Source organism: Triturus cristatus, chromosome 3_2 (genome assembly GCF_964204655.1).
Source record: "Triturus cristatus chromosome 3_2, aTriCri1.1, whole genome shotgun sequence".
In the NCBI taxonomy this organism is placed as follows: domain Eukaryota; kingdom Metazoa; phylum Chordata; class Amphibia; order Caudata; family Salamandridae; genus Triturus; species Triturus cristatus.
The window spans coordinates 820421641-820443978 of NC_140584.1; the positions used below are offsets into that span (position 1 = coordinate 820421641).

The 22338-nt window shown below is 45.7% G+C and overlaps 1 protein-coding gene across 1 annotated transcript in view; it reads left to right on the forward strand.

The window, feature by feature from the left end:
- FLACC1 (flagellum associated containing coiled-coil domains 1) overlaps positions 1 to 16368 on the forward strand; it is a 209710-nt gene extending 193342 nt beyond the window's left edge. The window contains exons 14-15 of the mRNA XM_085648994.1: positions 14940 to 15049; positions 16275 to 16368. Of these exons, the coding sequence (XP_085505120.1) occupies positions 14940 to 15049; positions 16275 to 16368 (204 nt within the window). The remainder of the gene's footprint in view (positions 1 to 14939; positions 15050 to 16274) is intronic.
- The last annotated feature ends 5970 nt before the right edge of the window (positions 16369 to 22338 follow it).

Below are 22338 nucleotides of genomic sequence, written 5' to 3' on the forward strand. Positions count from 1 at the left end.
TTAATGACTGCTCCACTCTTTACCACTTCCTTCAGATAGGAAGCCTTTCCCACAATCCCTCCCTGTATGCTTCTGCCCCTTCCCGGTGTTCTCCCATGCTACCGCTTGCAAGTACATTGATCTAAAGTACCCCCATGTGCTGACGTCCAACAGTGACTCCTTGGAAAATCTGCTCTCGGCTCATACCCTCACCAGGCACAAAGTATGATCAAAACCCATATTCTGCCCCGTGTGCGCTGTGCTTGATGCAGGGAGTGCTCATCGTGGGGCAACAAGAATAGGTGAATGTTCAGGCTGCCAGGCTCTGTGCGTCCAGCAATCTCTGCTATGGGCACAACGATTGGCATTAGTCCTTGCCCGGTGCCATCTGGATGCAGCACTGGCCATGACTATCAGACACTCACGGGAAGTAAACCAGGTATACAATCAAAAAGTGAACATTTCACTGAAATAATTTTGTGAAAGGGATCTTGTGTTTGGACACTAAGATCATATGGTAAAAAAAGTACAAAACCCCTTTAAGAACTTCAGTTGAAGGATCATTATCGTTATGACCCTAAACCTGAAATCCCCTCAAATACCCTGCAACCATAGCCCCCCATGAACTGCTCTTGATCTCACACATTGATTACCTCACTGAACTGACACATCATTCCCCCTTTTCACACTTGTTTGCTGCAGATGTAAAAACCTTTCTTTTCTATGTAATCTTTGAAATGCATTTTCCCCGACAATGATACTGCAGTCTTATGCCACAATATAATGCATGGAAGAACAGCAATTACTTGTGAGTGTACTATAGCAGGTGTTCTTCTGTTTATAATCTTTGTGAGAATATTTAGGTGCTGACAGGGTGCTGCAGCCTCACCTCGGCACCTAATGTCTGTGTGGCTGTCTTTCACCTGTGAGTGGAACTGCAGCAACCCCTTTCTCGGTTTAGTCTTTGTAAGACCATTTAACTGCTGACCTTCGTACTGAAGTCTTACATTTCCTATAACATTGTCTGGGAATAGACCTGTTTTTAGGTCGAGCCTGGGCAGCGCATGCCCTGCTCTGCGAGGCATGCTGTATTCGAGTATAAACCTGCCCCGCCCACTCTCCGCCAATATTTGGGTTGTGTCAATTACCTTTGTAAATCCTGGCTTCTGATTCCTTAATAGGCTTGTTAGTCCCTCCTTAGTACCGCCTTGTCTTCATTTGTAACCACCCATGAGGACTGGCCCTTTTACTTCAGACGTTACACGGTACGCCTTCTTTAGTTTGTGAGCACTATTTTATTTAATGAAGTTCTCCTACTGCAGGCACAACATGCTTTCCTGCAACATTAAGCGTGCCATGCGCGCTTTTACTTTCCAAACAGCCCGGGACAATGGTGGCCGCTTATTTGAAATGAAATAGGTCTCACATTTACAAGAGTGTGAGCTATTGGCATTGTAAATGACAATGCCTTTTATTTATGTGTTAATTATCAAACCAGATAAATAAAAGGTATTGTCATTTACAATGCCAATAGCTTAAACTTTTGCAAAAAGAGACCTATTGCATTGCAAATGCTTGTTGAGTACTGCTGTCGCAACTTGTCAGGACGTCTAGAAGCTGTCCTTGGTAGGTGTCATAAGCAGTTGTCACCAGTGAGGTCACTGATCATCTGGCATGTCACTGGGTTTGATCTTGAGAAGTACATTTCAGTTGTGTTGTTAACCATAAGTGGCAGCGTTTTCTAGGTTTTGGATCTTAACCATAGCCCCCCTTCCACAGACATGTTTAATGATAATTTATGTGATTGTTTTAACTGGATAGTAATTGATCTTAGTAGATACCCCGATAGTTCCCTTACAAACCTTTCTTAATTAATTTCTGAGTGTTTGTAATGATATACGTTAACTGCCCTGACTTTCTCTGTTGCCAAGTACCCACCAACAATGACCTGTATCTGTGCCAAGTGGACACTGGGCTTCCTGAATGACTTTTAGCTACACTCTGTGCCCTGTATCTCACCATATCCCATCTGGGGCAGCAGGGTAGTCGCTGATCACAGACCATGCACTTACCTAGTCCCCGCCCCAAAACTAGTAGTGTATATCCATCTATGCTGGGCACAGGGTGTGGTCTTTTACCTCATCCTCTGCCAGTAAACCGGTAACAGCTGGCATTGCTAGTGGTTCAAAACCATGCCATGTTCCAATATGCCAGCCCACAGTACCTTAACAGCACGGCACAGGCTGTGCCCAACATGTCCTGGGTACATTCTTGCCTTTGCCATTGTAGTGTGCTCAGTGCCCCAGAACCACGACGGAACATGTTTTTTTTAATGCTTTGGAGGCAGATTTAGAGTCTTGCAGAGGGATTAATCCATCGCAACAGAGACACAGTACCCTCTCTCTATGCCAAGCCCATGGCACAGCCCACCTTATTTAGAGGCAGGCAGACTGAAAGTATGTTGACAATAGAGTCTACTTTGGCTCTCTTGCCGACATGTTCCTTTAATGGCCTGACGGTGTACCATCCGCTGATGGTCCTCCATCCGACCAATTTAGAGTGGGCGATCAGATGTATTTTTTTGCTGTCTGTCTTTCTGTCTGTAGTGAAGACGGAGACTGGTGTGTCAACTCATATGGTGCCAAAATGTGTCACACAATATGGGCTCACTGCTCACGGCCACCCAGGGAAGAGCTGGTATTACACAGTGAACACCTGGAATCCGTTTCAAAGAGTGGGTGTCCAGCTCGTGTGTGGAGGCTTTGAAACACAGAAATCCATTACTTATTTCACAACCTTCTCGGGACGCACCCAGAAGTAGCTTCGGTTAAGAAGCCTTTTGTGGTTTTGGCCCAGGTAGGAGTAGCCGCCCCCGTCCATCTCCACCCCTCCACTGTTTCTCCTAGGCAGCGCAAGCTGCAACATCTTCAAGCCCTGCCCATCTCTAGGCCAGCCTCCAGTAATGTCCCTCAAATGTATACCAGGCTGTGATGGCCTGAAAGCCCCTCTGCTGACTCCTGCGTCTGCTGCCCCTGAAGCCTCTCCTCCACCCTCACACTGTGAAACAAAATCCCCCAAAGTTGCCTGCCTGCAGAGTTAAATGTACCATAGAATTTTGAATGGTAAAGTTATCTTTTAACTCCTTAACCAATATGCCCTAATGACTCCAGCATCAACTTTGTGTGCATAGGTACTTACATGAGAGGTTGATACAGAAATGTCAAACTGGGCCAAAGTGCTAAGCAATCAAAAACTGACTCGCCTATACCTACCCTGTTGCTATGGTTCACTTTGTAATATATTTGTTAGGATGGGCAGAGGAGAGGGTGTAGCTAACATACTTGCACACTTATACAGGAAAGTAATTACAGTGTGTACAATCAATACCATCAGCAAAAAAAGTAGTTCTGCGACACTCATGTTGAGATACACACAATCAACCCTCGATCGATAGGGTAAGGATAATGTGATTATCGAATGAGGCATTAGTACACTTATGGGGCGTGCCATGGTTTTTCCACACATTTTAGTGCATTGAGACCATAGGACTGGGTGGTATTCCTAGTATTTTGAGCTTGCTTTCACAATTAAAAGTGCTTACTATTACACAGAATGATAAATCTATTGAAATGCGTTTTATTACACCTTTGTTCTATTCCAGCAGACTTCTTCGGGATGGGGGACACTTGATCAACCTTAGGATATAACTGGTTTAGTATTTTTTCATACTAACCACACATTTGAAGATCACATTAAGTCTCTGAGATACACCACAGAGGTTCAAGGTCTTAATGAAAGCGCTATGGCCCAAATAGGGGCATTCTATAAAGGGCTGAAACATGTCAATTATATAACGGTGGAAATATTCCTTGTCATTTTTAAACTCTACACACTGGAGGCACAACTAAAGTAATTAAAGTAATTTTGGCCACCAGTAGGTAGTTTTAAGCACAATTTTCCGATCTATTCTCTTCTATAAAACACCTCAACAGTAGGACATACGCACCCAGTGGCATCAAGGGCACCCCTTCATGAAGTGTGATACCCCACTTTGGTGCATAACCAGATACGTTTGAGGCGTAACACTATGATGAGAGATGCCCCCCTTCAGATGGGTGAGACTTTGTGCGCTATTGAATATACATTTTTTCATTTGATAGATTACAGATATCACACATATACCTAAGCATTTTACTAGTTTATGCCCTCAGACACAGAACAAGCTGAGAGTGAGAACAATGTTACATCAATGCCTCTTTGAGACATTGACTTACAGAAGAAGTGCGGCAGGTTGCCACCTGTGAAGGGCCAAGTGGCAAGCATGGATGCCCCTACTGTCTCATTAGCCAAGATCAGCATTGCTCATACTGAGATCTGCTGGTTTAAAAGATGTGCTTTTTCAGAAACAATGCCAAACACCTGTGCGTTGATGGAATGTATGATGCCTGAACACAAGGAGGCTAGCTAGAGTGGGGATGATCTCATGGCAGATGGAAGCAACTAAACCCAGCTCCTGATGATAGGCTCCAGATGCATGCTTTGCAGAAAGTTTTAAGAAATCCTCATTTGAGGTGCAGAATGCAAAACCTGTTTCACCAGCAAGAATCTAAGGTATGACCGACTCCAATGGAGAATAAGAAAATTGCATGCCTTAGTGGACAGGACAGGATAGACTAGTGGTAAGCATAAGGTCCTGTCTCAACGGTTTTCTGGATAGAGTAAATGGTACCCTTTAATGAACCATTTTCACGAAAACTTGCTAGCCTGCCTTGCAGACCTCAGAAAGACTTTTCTAAATCACTAGAGAGGATGATTACAAGAGATGTAGTCAGACCTCTTGCGATTAGCCTTCGCAAACTGAAGAGCAAGCAACATTCCAGATTTGGGGTCCAGAATTGATGCAACCAAGTAACCCATCCAATCCAGTTCATGTCCGATTCAGGTCAGGCTAGTGATGGAAACCCAGGTGAAATTCCAAAATGATGATAATAAAGACTTGGAAGCTAGATCAAGAAGGGACAACATCTGGATCCAGAATGTAAAGGAATAGGGGAAGACAAGAGCGGTTCCTCCATGGGAGTGAAGGAGCGTCACTCCCTCCCCCACACTGTTGGACAAAAAGTGTCAAAAACGAAATTGTTATAAAATGATTTTATTACCATTTTATTTTTGACACTTTCTGCCAGCAAACAGAGTGTGAGGGCAGGGCGGGGCAGCAGTGAGGAGTGGCCACTTCTGTTTGCATTGTGCATGTTGGTTTGGCCAGCTACGTTGCTACAGCCAAACCAACATGCGCAATTCAAATGTCTCCAACCCAGCTGTCCAGGACAGCTGAGTTGGAGAGCGGGCACAGGCCTACAGTGCCTTTTGGAGTGTGGAGCCAGCCCGCGCTGGCTAATCAAGATGCTTTAGAACAGCATTTAGATTAGATGAGAGAGTTGCATGTAGGCTTCGTGCTCGCAGGACATGCTGCAGAACAACAAGAGCATACTGCAGAACATCGTGTGGCAGTATAAAGTAGGTGATTTTTTTACGTGTATATTTATGTTAATGTGTATATTGTTGTGTATGTGTACATGTATATATGTTTATGTGTATATATTATGTGTATATTTTGTGCACCCCTTTCAATGTGATTTGCCACCAACCACTTCTGGGCAAGACCTTTTTGCCTGCCTTTAGTCTATCTTTAGGAGGATGCTGGAAGAAAGCCACTCCTTCCCTCTTGACATTGAGTGATATCACAGTGTGGGGAATAAATTGAAAAAGTCTACCAAAGGTCTATAGACATTGTGCCCAAGTTCATATCCTACCTGTTGAAGTTACAGATTCTGTGGAATGGAAAGACTCGGATTAAACTCCATTTTATAGATCGTCAGGTGACAATACATCCAGTTTTACCTGCATATACACTGCTGAGGAGGAGATAGTACAAATCATTCATAGCATACGGTTGACCATAACAATAAACAAATACAATATTCACTGATCCTTCCTGAAGAGCTACAGTTAAGTGGACAAATATGTGTTGTGTTCGGAATGTCCCTTGCATGTGTGTATCTTATATCCTGTTTTTTTTTTATTTTGGCCACAGACTCCCACTAATCTAGTGTGTTCACAGCCCTTGATATGAGTGAGATTCCGCCCTGTGCTTTGACCTGGAGTTGTGCATCAAGCATACCCTCATTATATTACCAGTGGACTACTGTCCATCATGTGGGTCTTTGGTACATAGATTGGTGGTGGCAGCATATCTAGTTTTGTGAATCCGTAGAGGTGGCCATACTTTCTATATGTGTTAGTGGAGTAGGAGCCTACAAGCACACCTGGTCTGCTTCTAGGCGCTTATCCAGGCCCTAGTGCTAATATCTCAAATGTGTGCATTGTGTGTAAAGAGTAATGGAGGCATGTGGGATTTATTTTGGATTCTCCTTGTCTGACCTTGAGCCCAAAAGGTAGGTGCAGTTGTTTTCCTGTTCAATTAATGTGTATTATTGACATTCCTAAAGATGGTGGGAGGAGATCTAAACACTGAAGAAGGGAGAGAGGAGGCCAGGCTCCTTGAGAAATGTGAATAGGCTTTTTGCAGAGAGGAGCTGCTGTTTAGTCTTCCTGTGAGCATGCCATTTGGTAAATGGTGAGGGGGAAGAGTGGGACAACAGTCTCTCTTGTTCAAGATCTGCTGTGCCAAGAGGTACCAGCCCGTGGCTTGACCCGAGTCGTGGATACTCCACCCACCTGGTAAGGTCAAGTCTTTGGCTCACTTACTTCCACAGACCCAGCCAACCTATGGTAACACCACCTGCAGAAATAGATATATAAACAGGGAGTCTCTTACCACAGGCAGGTCATTGACACAAACAAATGTTTAGACACCCACTTTGGAAGGAACCAAACCATACCCTAACTTGGGTGAACGTTTACTCTGATCAATGTCTTGTCCATGGTTGGTTCTGTTGAAATGTTTAAAGCTGACGAAAGTTTCTAGGAAAGAAAAAAACTTGCAAAACTTGGCAAGAAAGAACCTAGAGTTGATCTACGTTAAGAGCACTGGGAGAGTGACTCCAAGGGCTAGTCTGCTGGCCTCCTATTCAGAGCCACAGAGACATAACCGGCTTCCAACCACCTAAACCAGCACCCAGATGCAGCTGGAGTAAGATCCTGACCCTTGAGTTGTGCCCCTCATGTGCTGGATTCTTGATGTGGCAGCAGTGGAGCTGCATTGAAGCTTTTGGGCTCTGTGCAACAGTTGGCCCTATCACTCTCAATGACAACATGCTCTTCAGGCTACAGCGACAACCGTCCGTGATGGCAGGTCTGCTCTTCGTGCTACATCCACAACCGTCCACGATGCTTCCCTGCTCCTTGCAACCCCCTAAATCATGAATGGGACTCTTTGCGCTGGACTGAGATGGTAACTTACAAGGGTACCAATCTGGTCCCTGTATCCGACCCACGCGCCACAGCGGTCAGCCTGAACCTTTGGCTTACTCCCAGCCTCACACGAGCCGCGAGTGGCACTTTAGGCTTTTTGGCACTATTTTTACTGAAATCTTTAAAAGTGCATCTCTCAGCTTCTACTGATTGGATTTTTGTCATTCTGGTTTTGATTCATTTATTAAATTCTGCTCTATTGATCTAAATTGGTGTGGGATTTTCCTTTTGTGTGCTTTTACTCTATTACTGTCTGAAGTGCCACATAAATACTTCACACATAGCTTGTAAGTTAAATTAAGCCTGACTGCTCTATACCAAGCTACCAGAATATTGAGAACAGGTTAATTTGGGGTTTGCTTGGTCCTCACTCTGACAAGGATTGTGGTTGCTGCTCGAGTACGGTTTCATCCCCCTTAACCAGTAACCTAATTTCTCAGTCATTAAATTATGGATCTAGCTAAACAGACCATGTGCAGAGGAAATCAAGGATGAGCAGGGCGAGGTTAGAGGAATGGCGATGGTAAGATAAGGACTTCATACGTTTTTACCAGCACTTGTACACTAGGAGAACAAATGACAGAGATGAAGTGGGTGATCACATAGACGCTTGTTAGCTCCCGAGCTTTATGGAGGGGCAAAGTCTAGACTAAGGAAGGATGGAGGAAACAGGAGTGAAGTAAGTTATTTTCTTAGTCTTGATAACAAATCCACAGGTTCAGATGGATTTGCCACAGGCTTTTAAAAAACCTTTGCAGGTGATTTGGTGTTGCTCCTCATAATAGCCCTTTTGAGCTCCTTTATGAAGGGGGGTAACTCTCAGTATGGCAGAGACTACCATTGTATTGATGCAGAAGCATGCGACAGATACCATGGAATGCATATCCTACAGGCCTGTAGACCTTATCACCCTAGACGCTAAGATTTTAACAAGGGTGATGGCATCAGGACCTGATGTTTTCCACTTTCGGTAGTCTTGGATTAATTGAAGTTTGAGAGGGAATGTCAAACTTATGACAATATCAGAAGGACTCCACACTTGAAATAAGACGCCACACATGAAAAGACTCCAGCTATTCTACATGCTTCAGTTGCTGAAAAAGCATTTGATTGGATCAGCAGGGGATTCTAGTGATAGGTGCACCACAAGATGGTTTGCCAAAGACAAGCAAGCTGGTCAGCAGAAACAAGTCTCCATATGTCCATTTGGAAACAGGGCAGAGGTGTCTGCTAGCCCCTCTCCTAATTGCACTAGCAATAAAATCCTTCACAGTCACGATAAGACAAAGTGAGAAAATATCCCTTTAGAGGTACACAACATAAAATCGTGGATGGCGTGCTCCTTACGCTAACCAGACAGGATACTTTGCTGCAGATGGTAATTTCACAACTGGAAACCTTTGAGCAGATTTGAGATCAACCGAGTAGAATTGGAGATCGTCAGTCTTACGCTACTAAAGGAACCGGTTTATACACTCCAAGGGGCATATTCTCAAGAACGCGTGAAAACCATCGCAAAAGTTACTTAACGCAGCCTCCAACATCGCGGGAAACGTACGCCGTGTTAACCAAGTATTCACAACACGGCGGTACCATGCGATAGTCACCAACTAACGCAGCAAATGGCCGCGTTAAAATCAACGCCACGCCGCAAAAATGCGAAACACGAACGCAAAAAAAGCTGCGATGAGGCCAAGGGCGATACAAAAAGCTGCAAAAACGAGCGACAGTCATACAAATCCCACGCGTCTGGCGGGAAAATGCACTATAAAAGCAGAACAAGAAAAACACATCCGAACCAATCCACAGTGTGCAGCAACATGGATGCACCCTGACCGAGCACAGAAGCCAACGCGAACCCCACAAGCCCCACAGACCACCAGCAAGGTAAAACGGGGTTGGGGAAGGCCAGGGAGAAGAGGGAGAGGAAGACGGGGTGCAGTCCGCAGAAAAACAAAACCAGCGTCACGGAGGTGACAGAACAATATCATCAACTGACCCACAATCAGACTTCCTGGAATGCAGCAGGAGGGTCGAGGAGGCCAATGGAGGAGGCCAAAAGGCGCTGGCATGACGTGAAAACCCAAACCAGGCACCAAGATGCCGCCAACAGGAAGTTTACAGGAAACAGGGGTCCCTGAAAGCAGAAAGATCAATGATACAATAAATATAGCCACAATCGGTACTATATTTCAGCCAATGTCCAGCCGGACAAAGGCACTTTTAATATACAAACTTTTTATTCCAATAATCCAAAGGATGTAAATTCAATCTCAGTGGGATACAAGCCTGTATCCTACAACTTACATATCGCATAGAAAACAAAGTGCGAAAAGGGGTTCAGGCAATTTCATGGATGTTTCAATCAGTAAATATTTCAGATAGTGAAACATCTAATACACAAAAGGTCACCTTCACAATAATTTATATACAATAAATAGGGTGTGTAAGGTAGACAACTATGTCGACGGCGTTTCGATCCTTATCAGGGGGATATCGGATCATCAACAGGACTAGTTAAATAAAAATTGCCCATGCACAAAAGCCTCGAGTGATAAGGTTAATGGTTAAACGACGTCAGGGACATGGAAGGTATCCGGTTAAGTCCAGGGTGACGCGTATGGCGCTCGATGGAAGAGGAACAGGGCCTACGGGTTTAGAGAATCCGGGGGTGATGGTCACGGTCCGTGGTAGGAATTCGTCTCATATAATGAAGAGGATCAGAGTCCGTGGCCGCAACAGTTCAGAATGAGATGGAAGTGACAGGAAGGCAGCAACGGTGACGGGAGGTGGGAGTCCTGCGCCACAGGAGGAGCAGGAGGAAATGGAGGCCAGTCATCAGTGTGGAGACGGTGCAAGGAGGTGTTAGTACGGACACAGCCGAGAGGACCCGACAACAACAACAGGGTCAGTAACAACCAGGTACTGGGGCGACGGGGGGAGATGGGCACAATGGCAAACATGCACGACGATGTGTAGCACACTGCACAACCACAATGACCCTGGATCATGTCCCTGAACCCAGTGGCACACTGCAGCACACACACATACCTATCACAGCACATCCCATGACAATGTGGCACAAAGGGCAACACCGACACTGCAAAACATGGGACACAACTGGCTCCACACATGCGCAGAAACAGGCCACTCACATTGAACAGAGCAGGAAACTGTGAGATGCATTTGTACTTGTACAACCTCACATCCGTCAGATAGTTCAAATGTCCACTGTCGCCTCTCAAATTGCCATCACCGCCCAAACAGTTCCAATGTACATTGTCACACAGTCTGCATGTCAACCAGAACAGTGCGCTAACATACATGTCAACATGCATCTCCCCTTCACATTGCTATGGGACAAAAAACACCTCCAGCAGGTCAGACCAGACAACCCAGCAGTAATGCCCGAGACGACAACCACACCTTCAAAACCGACGCCCTACACCAGGCCATAGACATCACAGGCAAACTACCCCCAGGAGCAGGGCAGCCAAGCTACATAGAGAAGACCCCAGCCCATGCACAGACCACACAGCAGGAAGCACCCACCACCACGGCTGGCTCCCAACACTCCACCTAGGCACACATCGCATTCCAATGCCAGGTGACAGAATGCCAAAAGGAGGTGGCCGAACAGATGCGGGTGGACTCAGAGCTCATGGAAGCTGAACTGGACCACATACGTGGGTGTCTAAGTCCCATCAGGGACCACCGACACCCCACAAAGGAGACCCACACAGCTACAGAGACAAATGCAGATGCACATTCCCAGCACAGAACCACGCCCAGGGGCATGCACATATCAGTCACACACCCACGTTGGCTCTGCGTACGACGGCCCAGTAACCCTTCTTATAGTATTGAGTGGCTGACGACAAAGCGACATGACCAAGCTCCGACCCGCTGCCTGCGGTGACATGTCTGCGTCCGCTGCACTCAGCACAATGCAATGTCATAGAGCCCTCATGCATACAACAAGACCACAGCGACACACGCATATATAATGTAGAATTTGCAACGGGCACGTGCGCTAGGCCCCTTTATCGGCAGGGCCACATGTACAGTGACGCCTGTGCTGGATGTGTGTGTGGTGTGTATAAGACAGCCTGCACGGAGTGCTTTGTGCAGTGGACACCAGTGCAATGGAAACAGAAAACACCTGCATAATAAGAGTCAACTGCTGAGCAACATGGAGGAAGCCGGAGCAAGGACAGAGGTCACCCAACATGCAAACAGAAGTGTCCATGAGTTGCAGTGCTCTGAGGTTGGGGCACCAGAGATGAGCACGCTCATGTGAAGAAATTGTTAGAATTGTGTCCCTTTGGGTTGTTCCTGGTGCAGCTGCATGGGGCGGGTGTCACACCTGCATCATCTTCCTCATCGTCGTCCCTGGTCTCCCACACTGCCTGAGGTGACATTGCTGCTTGAGCTCTCCACATCACATAACCAAAACAGTGATGGAAGATGATTCGTGGTGCACTGAGTTAGTGGCACCTGGAGTGCTGAGCAGGGGAACAGGCAGAAGATGGCATGCACAACAGGTGCGAGCAACTCCGTCAGTCTGCCAGTACGACTGTTTCGGCACTGGCAGTTGGCGTTTGGAGTTGGTCCTGGCGGTGGTGGCTTGTGCCTCCTGCGGTGATGCGACGTCCGGGCTGGTCAGAACTCAATTTGACGTGTGGGCCCTGGTGTGCCACAGTTGAGGCCAGAGGCAGCGGACAGCACAGGGCCACAAACACAGGGCCTTGATGACCCCAAGGCCATAGTCTCAGTGTGGCCAACCAATATCTCATCAGACAGGGTCCCTGACTTGAGCTGCACAGAGTTACTGGCCCTGGATGCACTGTGGCCGGCACAGGCGCACCGCTACGGGACGGTGACTTGTGGTGCAGTGAGATAGGGGCACATGAAGTGCTGAGCGGGTCCTCGTCGATGTTGGTGGACGTGGCAGAGGCTTGCGGGGGACAGTGATAGGTGTCCTCCAGGGCATGATGCAGAGGGTGAAAGCTGTCCGGAAGCAGCAAATGAACAAGTGGAATGCCACAGCATCGTTAGAGCCGCAAAGTCAGTATCACCGACATGATGGCGACGACAACCCCAAGGCCATGGACTCAGTTGCCACCAAAGTCCAACCAGGAAGTGTCCATGGGTTTCGGGGAACAGACTTAGTGGCTCCGGGGCTTAAAGGGGATGCAGTCTGCGTTGAGGCCTGTCCAATGACATCAAGTCTGCTATAAATAAATCCAGGCTGAATTCAAATTGTGTGTGGCAAACTCGACCGCAGTGTAGGCCTGAGGCAGCGGTCAGCGTGGGCCAGACGCGGTTCAACGAGCTCCTCCTGGAACTCTAACACACTATGTTGACATTATATTTGGGGGTGACTTGTGGTTGAGGGAGGCAAAAGAACTCCCTCACTGGCTGGGGTGACATGGTTTCGTCCACTGTCCACTACACTCCATACACCAGCGGTGTATGTCGCTATGGATATGGGTGTGTTCTGCATACTGTGGTCTGTCCAGCACATCTCCGCCACTCTTGGCATTGTGTATTTTCCCAATCATTGTTCTCCTGCCTCCTTCACACATGCCTGGTTTCCACCTCTCCCCACATTCCGCTTTTGTGTGGCTGAGGTGCCATGCCATTGATGGCTCATGTTCACGGCTTGCCCAGGTTACCATTGTAAGTTGTTCTGTCGTGTCTGGTGGGTGGGCATGTTGTTTTGCATGTTGGTTGTGATTTTGTGACGTGTGCATTGCCAGAGTTGTGAGTTGCATGGTTGTGGAGTTGAGGTGTGTGGGGTATTCATTTGGAACTTGCCAAGGGGCTGTGTATTTCCCTTGGTGCCATCCTAGTAGCGCTGGATGATGATGGACTGTCGGAGGATGAAGGAATCATGCACACTGGCTGGGTATTTGGTGACGACGTGGGTGGAGATTCCACGGTGTTCGAATGTTGCCTGCACAGTGATGTGAGACGTGTGCTTTCTGTTGGGGTGATTGTGTGCTGTGTCACCAGGGGGCACAAGTAGGACATGTGTGCTATGGATTGCCTCCAACATGTGCGTGCATCCGGCTATGGTGTATGGTCCTTGCTTGGTCTCCAGCTGTTGGTGGCATCCAGCACAGGTGTGAGGGACTTGGATGCGGCTGGCTGTGTGACTCCTCCGACTCTGGCGGGTTTTGGTTGGGGGTACCACAGGTGCATCACAGCCAGCAGCTTTGTGTGGGGTGGGATGTTGGTTGTCCGCTGTGTTGGCGCCTGTTGGGCAATGATGGTCAGGATGCGTAGGATGGTTGTCCTTTTGAGCCTGTAGTGGGCAATGGCATCCTCTGGTGTTGAGTCTGGGAGGCTGGAGCGTTTTCTGTGGGTCCGCTGTCTTTATCCGTGCTGCCTCTGTGGTGATCCAGGGGAGTTCGGTGGGGGTTTGTGGTCCTGGGTGTGTTGTTGCCCTATTGGGGCTCTGGGCTGCATGTTCAGTTGCCCGGGTGCATCTATTATTCTTCATGTTTGGCTTTGGGCTGTGCTCCCTTGGCTGCTGCCGGTTGTCATCTGACTTTACACCTGGTCAGAGCAGGTGTTAGTTTCCTGGTGCTACCGTGCCTTATCGCTTGTTTTGTGATCTTATCGCCGATGTGGCTGGTTGTTGAGAATGTTGTGGAGTGGTGTTGTCGTGGCTTTTTTTTGAGGATGCTATCCCCGGAAAACTGGTGCTTTGGGCTGTTAGCACCAGCTTGTGAATGAGGTGATGAATTTATCGCGACTTTGGCTGAGCTAAAGTGCCGTTAACTCGGAGATAGCTCCTTGAGAATATGCACCCAAATTGCTCTTCCATTTAATTAGGGCTGCGGCTCAATCCAGTAGCAACTTTATGTAGCTGAATTTCCACATTTCTCTGGGCCATGTGGCTCCTTATTAAGAATTAGATCCTGTGAGGTGTGGCTGCCCTGGATAAGGTAGACTAGTGGCAGCTAATTTATGTGCATGTTCTTGAGTTAATTAGCTGTGAGTTCCTCTGGGTAGATTTTGGGCCAATATTCTTCATCCTGTCTGTACCATCACACAAAGTGCAAAGCATATGCAAATCAGCCTTAATCCTGACGCACATAAGCAGTGCAGCTCAAATTCCTAGGTTATGTCTGCTTTGCAATAGATTGCAAGCACCCCAGTTGCACTGCTGCCTTATCGGTCTGCAATAGTAAGGTGTAGTAAGACTGCCCTGATATTGCAGGTTCAAAATACATTTCTAGGTATACCCATTGTGTTTTTTCCCCCTTGCAATTCAGCTGTTCTCTGTTGACCAAACAGAACATTGTATGTAGACGCCTTTTTGTGTCCATGTCTGAATATAGTCTACAGTAATACTTTACTAGTTGGGCTTTTGATTTACTACTCTACTGAGATTACCTGTGTAACTTTACCATGTTCATAGAATGGATAGCGCTTTATGTCCAATGGTTTCTTAGAGATACTCAAGCTTAACTAATGCAACGATAACCCATCTGCTCTACTTTTCTTCTTTCCAGAAAATGGACATGCTTGATGCACAGAAAGATTGTGCAGATAAACTTAAGCGAGAGGAAGCAAAACACAAGAAGGTCATGCATGCTGCGCTGCATGCAAACACCGAGCTAAGGTAAAACAAGAATCCAAGCCTTAATCCTCTTGCACCAGGAGGAATGTAACACACCGCTGTCCCATTTCCCTCCTAACACCACAGTGATCCCCTGCGACCAAAGGGCTTCACAGACAATGCAGCACATATCATCAAGGACTTAACTAAGTTTAGTAGCCATATCACTCCACCACTGAAAGAACTACAAGGGCTCCTGCCAAGCCTAGCTCATCTTCAAGACCAGCTGAAAAATACACCAGGTCACCAGAAATGTAACCCATGCATACCGTGCCAAGAAATTAATTATGTTGGGCGAACAACACCACACCAAAAATCAGGACAATAGCTAAAAAGCTGGCAAAAATAGAAAACGAGAATACTTCCCTTCTCTATTAGAGCTATCAGGATCGACATTCCCATAAGCATCTGAACTTTCCCAAACCTTGTACACTTCAGAAAGGAGCTGAAGACTTATCTTTTCAGTGAACACTACAGCTCCGTAGATAAGAATTATCACCCTTGAATATTCTGCCCATATCTGAATTGTATCTCAGGGCTCTTTAATGATCTGACTTGTATCTCAGGGCTCCCTCCTCGGTTCACTGCTCTGCTGCTCTCTAGCTAAGTTCGTGCTCTATAAATACCCACATATGAAGGCGGCCAGGATACAATAGTTACATTTCTAAATCTCATAAGGAAGAGGAAGGGGGTCTTGTTTGTAAGGTATATACCATTATCTGCGTCACTTGTATCAATTTTGGATATTGTTTAGACTTAGCGAAACTTGCAGAGTCACCCTAAAAAAGCTATGCAGAATTAAGTGCAGCTGTGGGCGGGAAGGCAGTCTGGACAGAGAAGCTCCTCCAACGCCCTATCATAGACCCAAGAGTAGATATTAACTTCTGTCTTCACCAGGACCCTATCAGGCCTTGAGTGACAGCTGGGTCTGTTATGAAAACAAAAATAGTCAATGCATTAAGGATCACGGTAATGATAATAACTTTTACATCATGTTGATGAATGACCTAGAATGCAGTCCATTATTGTGGGCCTAGTATTGTATGATAAGGGCATGGATCACAGGAACGAGGGATGTAAAGGTGACACGCACTGCCTTCCCACCAATGTAGGTTCTTTTCACATGAACCAGGCAGGCAGTCCTTTGTCCTCAAGAGTGATGGCTGTAATACCAACACATGCTGCCTGTCCATCAGTAACATCTCTTCTTTTATTTCCTCTGCCGCAGACATAAACTAACTGTGAAGCGAGAAGTGCCTACTGATCCATATGCGGGAGCAAACCAATCTGCCAGCTTTGATGAGCAGCCATGCGAGGACTAAAACAACAAAGTGTTGCCTGTCCCCTCTGTGTGGGGTTGGCCAAAGAATGCATGACATCAATGCACTAGTTTTTCTTTGGCTCAGATTGCTTGAATATGAATGAGTTTGTTTTCCTCCTTATATGTTTCAGTTCTCCTGTGTCTTTTTGAGGTGATTGGGTGGGATCTGAAGTAAGTGGGGAGGATTTGAATTACTGAAGTAATCGTGTTTGTGCAGAACGAGACGTTGTGATGGTTCACTGGCCAACTTTGTCATTAACCCTCTGGGCAAGGAACAAAACTTCCTCAATTATCAGCCCCAGCTCCTGCCCTTCAAGCACAACTCAAAGACAGATGTTGTGAATGTCACAGTTGGTTAGACTTGTCTTGTGGGCATGGCAGACTAGAAGCGTTAAAGCTAGTACCTATTCCACTAGCGATCTAGAACTATGAAACCTCCCCACCCTTCCAGGCATGTTATTGACCTCAGCTAGCAAATGTAAGCAAGCTTGGAATGTTTGCTCAAAACTTTGGGCCCCATTTGGTGTTTGGTTGGAAAGAAGCGTCCTCATCAGTGAGCAGCAGAGTGCGTCTCCTTCCCCATCAAAGTCACCTCATTTAGAGGCGGGAAAAACATAGCGCTTCTATGACAGCTGGATTCCTGTCAGATATCCTAGACCATTCTCCAATGGGCCTCCAGGTGCAGTGGCCTCGCCCTGCCCTATTTAGGGTGCGATGGCCGTCACTGCATTTCGATGACCCAGTCAGCCAGGATAAACTGTGGTGAGCCAGGGGAGGGAAATCTTACAATGGCCACCCACACGCATAGAGAAATCTCCTTGCACATCACAGCCATTGTTTCTTTTTTGTTTTTCACACTCAAACTTCCACTTTGGAAGATTGAGCAAAACAAAAATGAATGCTGGGAGTTGCGAAAAAACAAGGAGTTCACTTGGCATTCTGACCTGCCTACAGTGTACTTGTCACACAAGAAGAGCGATCCCTCAGGGAGGTGAAGATCTGTAGAAATAGAGGGTGGTCATCTGCTTGGTACGTAGATGCTAGTGCCTCCAATGACCAGTTAGGCTAATGAGCCTTCCCCTATACTATATAAGTGTGCCCGTTAATACTTGTCTATAGTAGGGAAGTAAGAAGAAAGAAAATGTAAGCTAATGACAGATGACACAGTTTGGATATGGTAGAGAGCAAAGTCACATATGGGAGTGGTAGAGCCAATGAGATATAAAGTATACCAATGGCAAGGTCTTTTCTTCGTGTCCTGTGCAAATCACAGGTTACAGGGAAACACCCTTTGGGTAATAGCATTCACCACTACTGTAGCTGGGCTACAATGCCGATGCACCCCAAACTGGATAGTCCAGATACTCTCTTTAGGATCCCAACTCCACAATTAAGAGGGAGAAGTCAAGGCTTCTTCTAGGAGGTGGAGGGACTTGGAGATCAGAATCACGACACAATAGCTTATATTCAGGCACTTCTATGTTCAGTCAGTACTGTACTGTATAAAAAGGAGAACTTTAATTACAGGTAAATAAATAGTACCGATAAAGGTAGGCAAAGCCAAGCCTAAAGTCATAACCACGAACATTTGTATAGTTCTCTCAGACTGGGTCAGTGGTCTTCAAACTATTGATGCCAAACTCTTTTGATTGAAATAAATTGTCTGGGCTCCTCAAGTGACAGCATGGGCTACAAACCGTGAATGTTGAAAGCTGATGACCTAGTGTGTTACAAACTATTAGAAGTTTGTGAGACGAATTTCAAAGAGATCAGAACAAACATGATATTCAGTAGTGAATGTCGTCACCTGCCGTAAAGTGAACAGCAGCAGCATACAAGCCTCCTTCACAAATGAAGAAAAAGTTACAACATTGGCAAGAGCAGAGCAAGTTTTCGCCTAAAAAAGAGAACAGAAGTGGTCGTGTTAGCAGCAATGCAAGCTTACCTCAGACACGAAACAGGTACATCATGGGCAACAACACTGTAGGCTCTAATGTATTAGTTAAACGGGTATACCACAGACAAAAGAAAGCCAAGCCCGAGGGAGGCACCTACCATGGAGGACTCCTGACCACAACAGTGCATGAAGGCAGGTGTGAGGTGCGGAGCCCTGTTGTGCGTCCATTATACTCCATATGGTATAGACATCGGAGAGAGGCAGGGAGCAGAGGTTGCTCCAAGGTCGCACTGTCCCCAAAAATGTATGAAGTAGGGATGGTGGGGGCATGGTCCTGCATTGGGTATTGACGCCTGCGGTTTGTGGGCTCAGTGATCCCTAAGAAGGACTCTTCCTTCTATAATACCCATTTGCAGGCCATGAAGTCATCAAGACCTCTTTCACTGGCCTCTAGAAGCCATAAGATGTCTGCGGTCCCTCAGTGGCCTTTAGCTATTAAAATGGCATCAGTTTGCCATCACAGATTGTATGCTGGCTCTCAGTGGTCCTTAACAGGTCTTCACATCTACTCAGCCAGAGCTGAGGACTCATTTGGTCCACCCTAGATTCTCAGCCAACCCTAAGGCATCCGAAGCTTAAACCCCTGAATCACAAACCAGTCCTCAGCCACCCTCTCCTAGTCCTCAGACATGCACTCGGCCATCAAACATTCTTGCAGGACCAATGTTCGATCATCAGAAGTCCCCAGTGCCAATCAGATCCTCCACTGGCTCCTGGTCACCCTCACTTGGTCTTTAGATGGCACTCAGGCATACACTGTTGGTGTTCGTTCCTGGGTCTCAACTTTCCCAAAGACACCTTCACCTGTCATTAGACCAACGTAAGTCACCCTCTACTAGCTCTCAACGTACCACTTACCTGCCTCCCATCTGCTCTAGGCTGGGACTCAGCTCTTAGAGCCTATCACATAACTCTGATCCTCATATGCATAGAGCACTTATGCTCCTCACTGTGGCCAAGGTACTCTCATCCCTCCAGTGTGGCTACTAGACCCCTTTAACCTCCCCTCTGTGACTCTTCGCGTCTCTTTCCTCGGCTCCTCCCATGCCGTCCTGCCCTCCCCTCCTCAGGCATGAGGCCTTCTGTTCACAGTGCAATCAGAGCAATCGCCAGCTCCCAGTGAAGCACGTTTGCTTCAAACAAACTCCAAACTTTAAGCCCCAGCCGCTGGAAAGTAAAATACTTATTTTTGCATTCACACACATTTCTCCTCAGTTTTTTACATGCAACTTGTTACCAGGTCCCTGCAGCTCGGTTCCAATATTGGTGTGTATTTAACACAGCACTGCTTCCAAAGTACAGGTCTCCGGTTCAGATCTTACCAAGACTGAAAGTGTAGGGTAAGGCAGGTATGGCAAACATCCTTGTGTATCTTCAAGTTCTGTCCCTGTGAAATAGTCATGTGGGGAATACACCTGCTGAAAACATCTGCACGGGACTTGTCTGTCACAAGTTTCAATTCTTACGGGGCCAAGATATGATTTAATTTTTAAAATGTTGATAAAACACGTGCCATTGTGGTAGGCAGTCATTTTATTGATTGTCGAAAAAGTTCTGTTTATTTTCAGCTTCAGAAAGTCATTGTTAGTTTATTTATTATGTACCCCGTTCTGTGTGATACAGTTCGTATCATTCAAAGGACGCAGTGTTTTTAAATGTTGACTTTCTTTGTTGCTCTGGTATTTATCTGTACGTTCTTTGCCTTTTTTTGATGGTTTTTCTGTCGGATAACTTGTAAAGTGACCTGTAGAGTGTCTTTGTTCCCACTGTTGACCGGTTCTTACACAGGGTGTATGCCCAGTTTTGTGACTCTGTAGCTTACTTATAAATAAGAGTTATGTTTCCTTGATAATCCAATCTCTACTGTTTTTTCGATTTGCACAAACCTCTATACTAGGATGAACACCTAAACATTTTTGGACATACTTTTACCAACTGTGTTATTGGATAGTCAATCGGCATGCATATGTTTGATGCAAAGACAGCAGTGGGTTTCTTGAGTACTCTACACCAAGCTTGGAGTTGGAGATGAGTATGGAAGCTGATTGCACAGTGACAGCACTCCTACTGTTTAAGGAGCTGAGGGCAGGCTGGCATGGTTGACGTCGGAGAACGGGATCCTGGGGGTCACAGGAGGGAGGTAAACATCTTTCTCTCATGCCAAATCTCTCTTACCACTATGAACTCTCAAACAAACCTTTCCAAACTCTTCCCCCCGCTATCCATCCTTTATCCTGTTCGTCCAACTAACAGGCTATATGAACCCTCCCAAGCCTCTCTTACCACTATGAACTCCCAAATAATTATTTCTAAACTCTTCCCTCCTCTATCCTATTCATCCAGCTAACAGACTCACATGTCTACCACTACCAATAACAGTTTATATTTCCCCTACTAATACACCACTAATCCACTTTTAGGTTCCGGATTAGTGCGCAACTTGCCGAAAAGGTCTTCAATGTCCCGTCAGGGGTACTAAGCGCTATATAAATACAATTACAATTATAATAATCATGCGTCCCATTATTATTTAACAGCCGGGCTAAGGAGTACATATATGTCTCATGACCTTTTCAGCAATACTGTTGGAGTCAACCTTAGGATTTAGAGTGTTTAGTACCCCTTCTAACCCCTGACATTTTCATTTGGTTTATCAGTTAGCTATTACATTTTGCAGAAACGGTGTCATAATTTACTCCGATGCAGGTATCAGCCTCTAAAATGCCTCTCAATTTAAATGAGAAAATCTATAAGTCGGGGGTTTCCAACCTTTTCGCCAATAAGAGCTACTTATGTTCAATGCAAATCATCCAGAGCTACTAATATTTAGTGTAGGAAGCATATCAAACGAGATTACATTAGTGACCACCCTATGCACGTTAACAAGCAGTAAACATGTCCATGCATAAGGCAGAGTTGCCAACAGTTATGTATGCAATGCAATAGGTCCAGCATTTACGTGAGTTTGAGCTATTGACATTGCACATAACAATGCCTTTTATTTTTGTTTTTAAAACATGAATAAAAGGCATTGTCATTTACAACGCCAATAGCTTAAACTCGCGTAAATGTGAGACCTATTACATTGCAAATGCTTGTTCGTTTAGTAGGGGTTAAAACTACATTAGGATTGTTTTAAAATATATACTTGCTACATTGTGTACTCAAAGTACAAATAAATTGAAATGTGCATATCAGATCTGGAAAAAAATAAAATATGCCTTTGAAGATACCAAAGTACACCAAACACGAGCCAATTTGTACATTCAAGAACACAGTTGCCAGTCTACATTATGGCTCAAACACCCAGCACTGCTCACAAAATCAATTACAGTGGCCTTGTGCAAAAATATCGCTGCACCAACAGGAGATTGGCAAAGTAATCATGAGAGAATACAATATTTATGGTACTTCTGATTTACAAAATGTCGAACTTTGGTATAACATTCACCACTATTTGATTTTTACAGTTGTGTGCACCCTCTTCACAACATATGCAAGCTTTTAAATCCAGCAAATACCCCCAAAAAGTTGAAATTCATGTCAGCAAGCTGTCCTACTGCAACACATCACAAAACTGGTAGACCATAACATTTCAGCAAAGAAGCTAGGATTGAGTGAGTGAATGTAATTGCACAATATGCTCAGTCGCACAAAGATAGGGATGATTGTGTTTCAATGTAGTTCCCACAAACACGGTATATACAACCATACCTGTAGAGAGGGTCCTGTGGCGCTCTCAGATCCCTATATCTATCAAAAAGTGGGTCTCTCAGATCTTGAGGGTGTCATAGGTACACCTTAAATTACAGGTGGATAGAGTTAGTGGAATGTACTTATTAAGGTACAGCATGCCATTTTTTAAACAGTCAGTCAATTAGGTCTATAGTTTGACCGAGTATGTATACCATGTAATTTTATTATTTTACGGAGTTTTATATAGCCCGAACTTGACCTGACAATTGTAATTGTTTCTAAACTATAGATCTACAAAAGTAGACATTATGCAGCCTA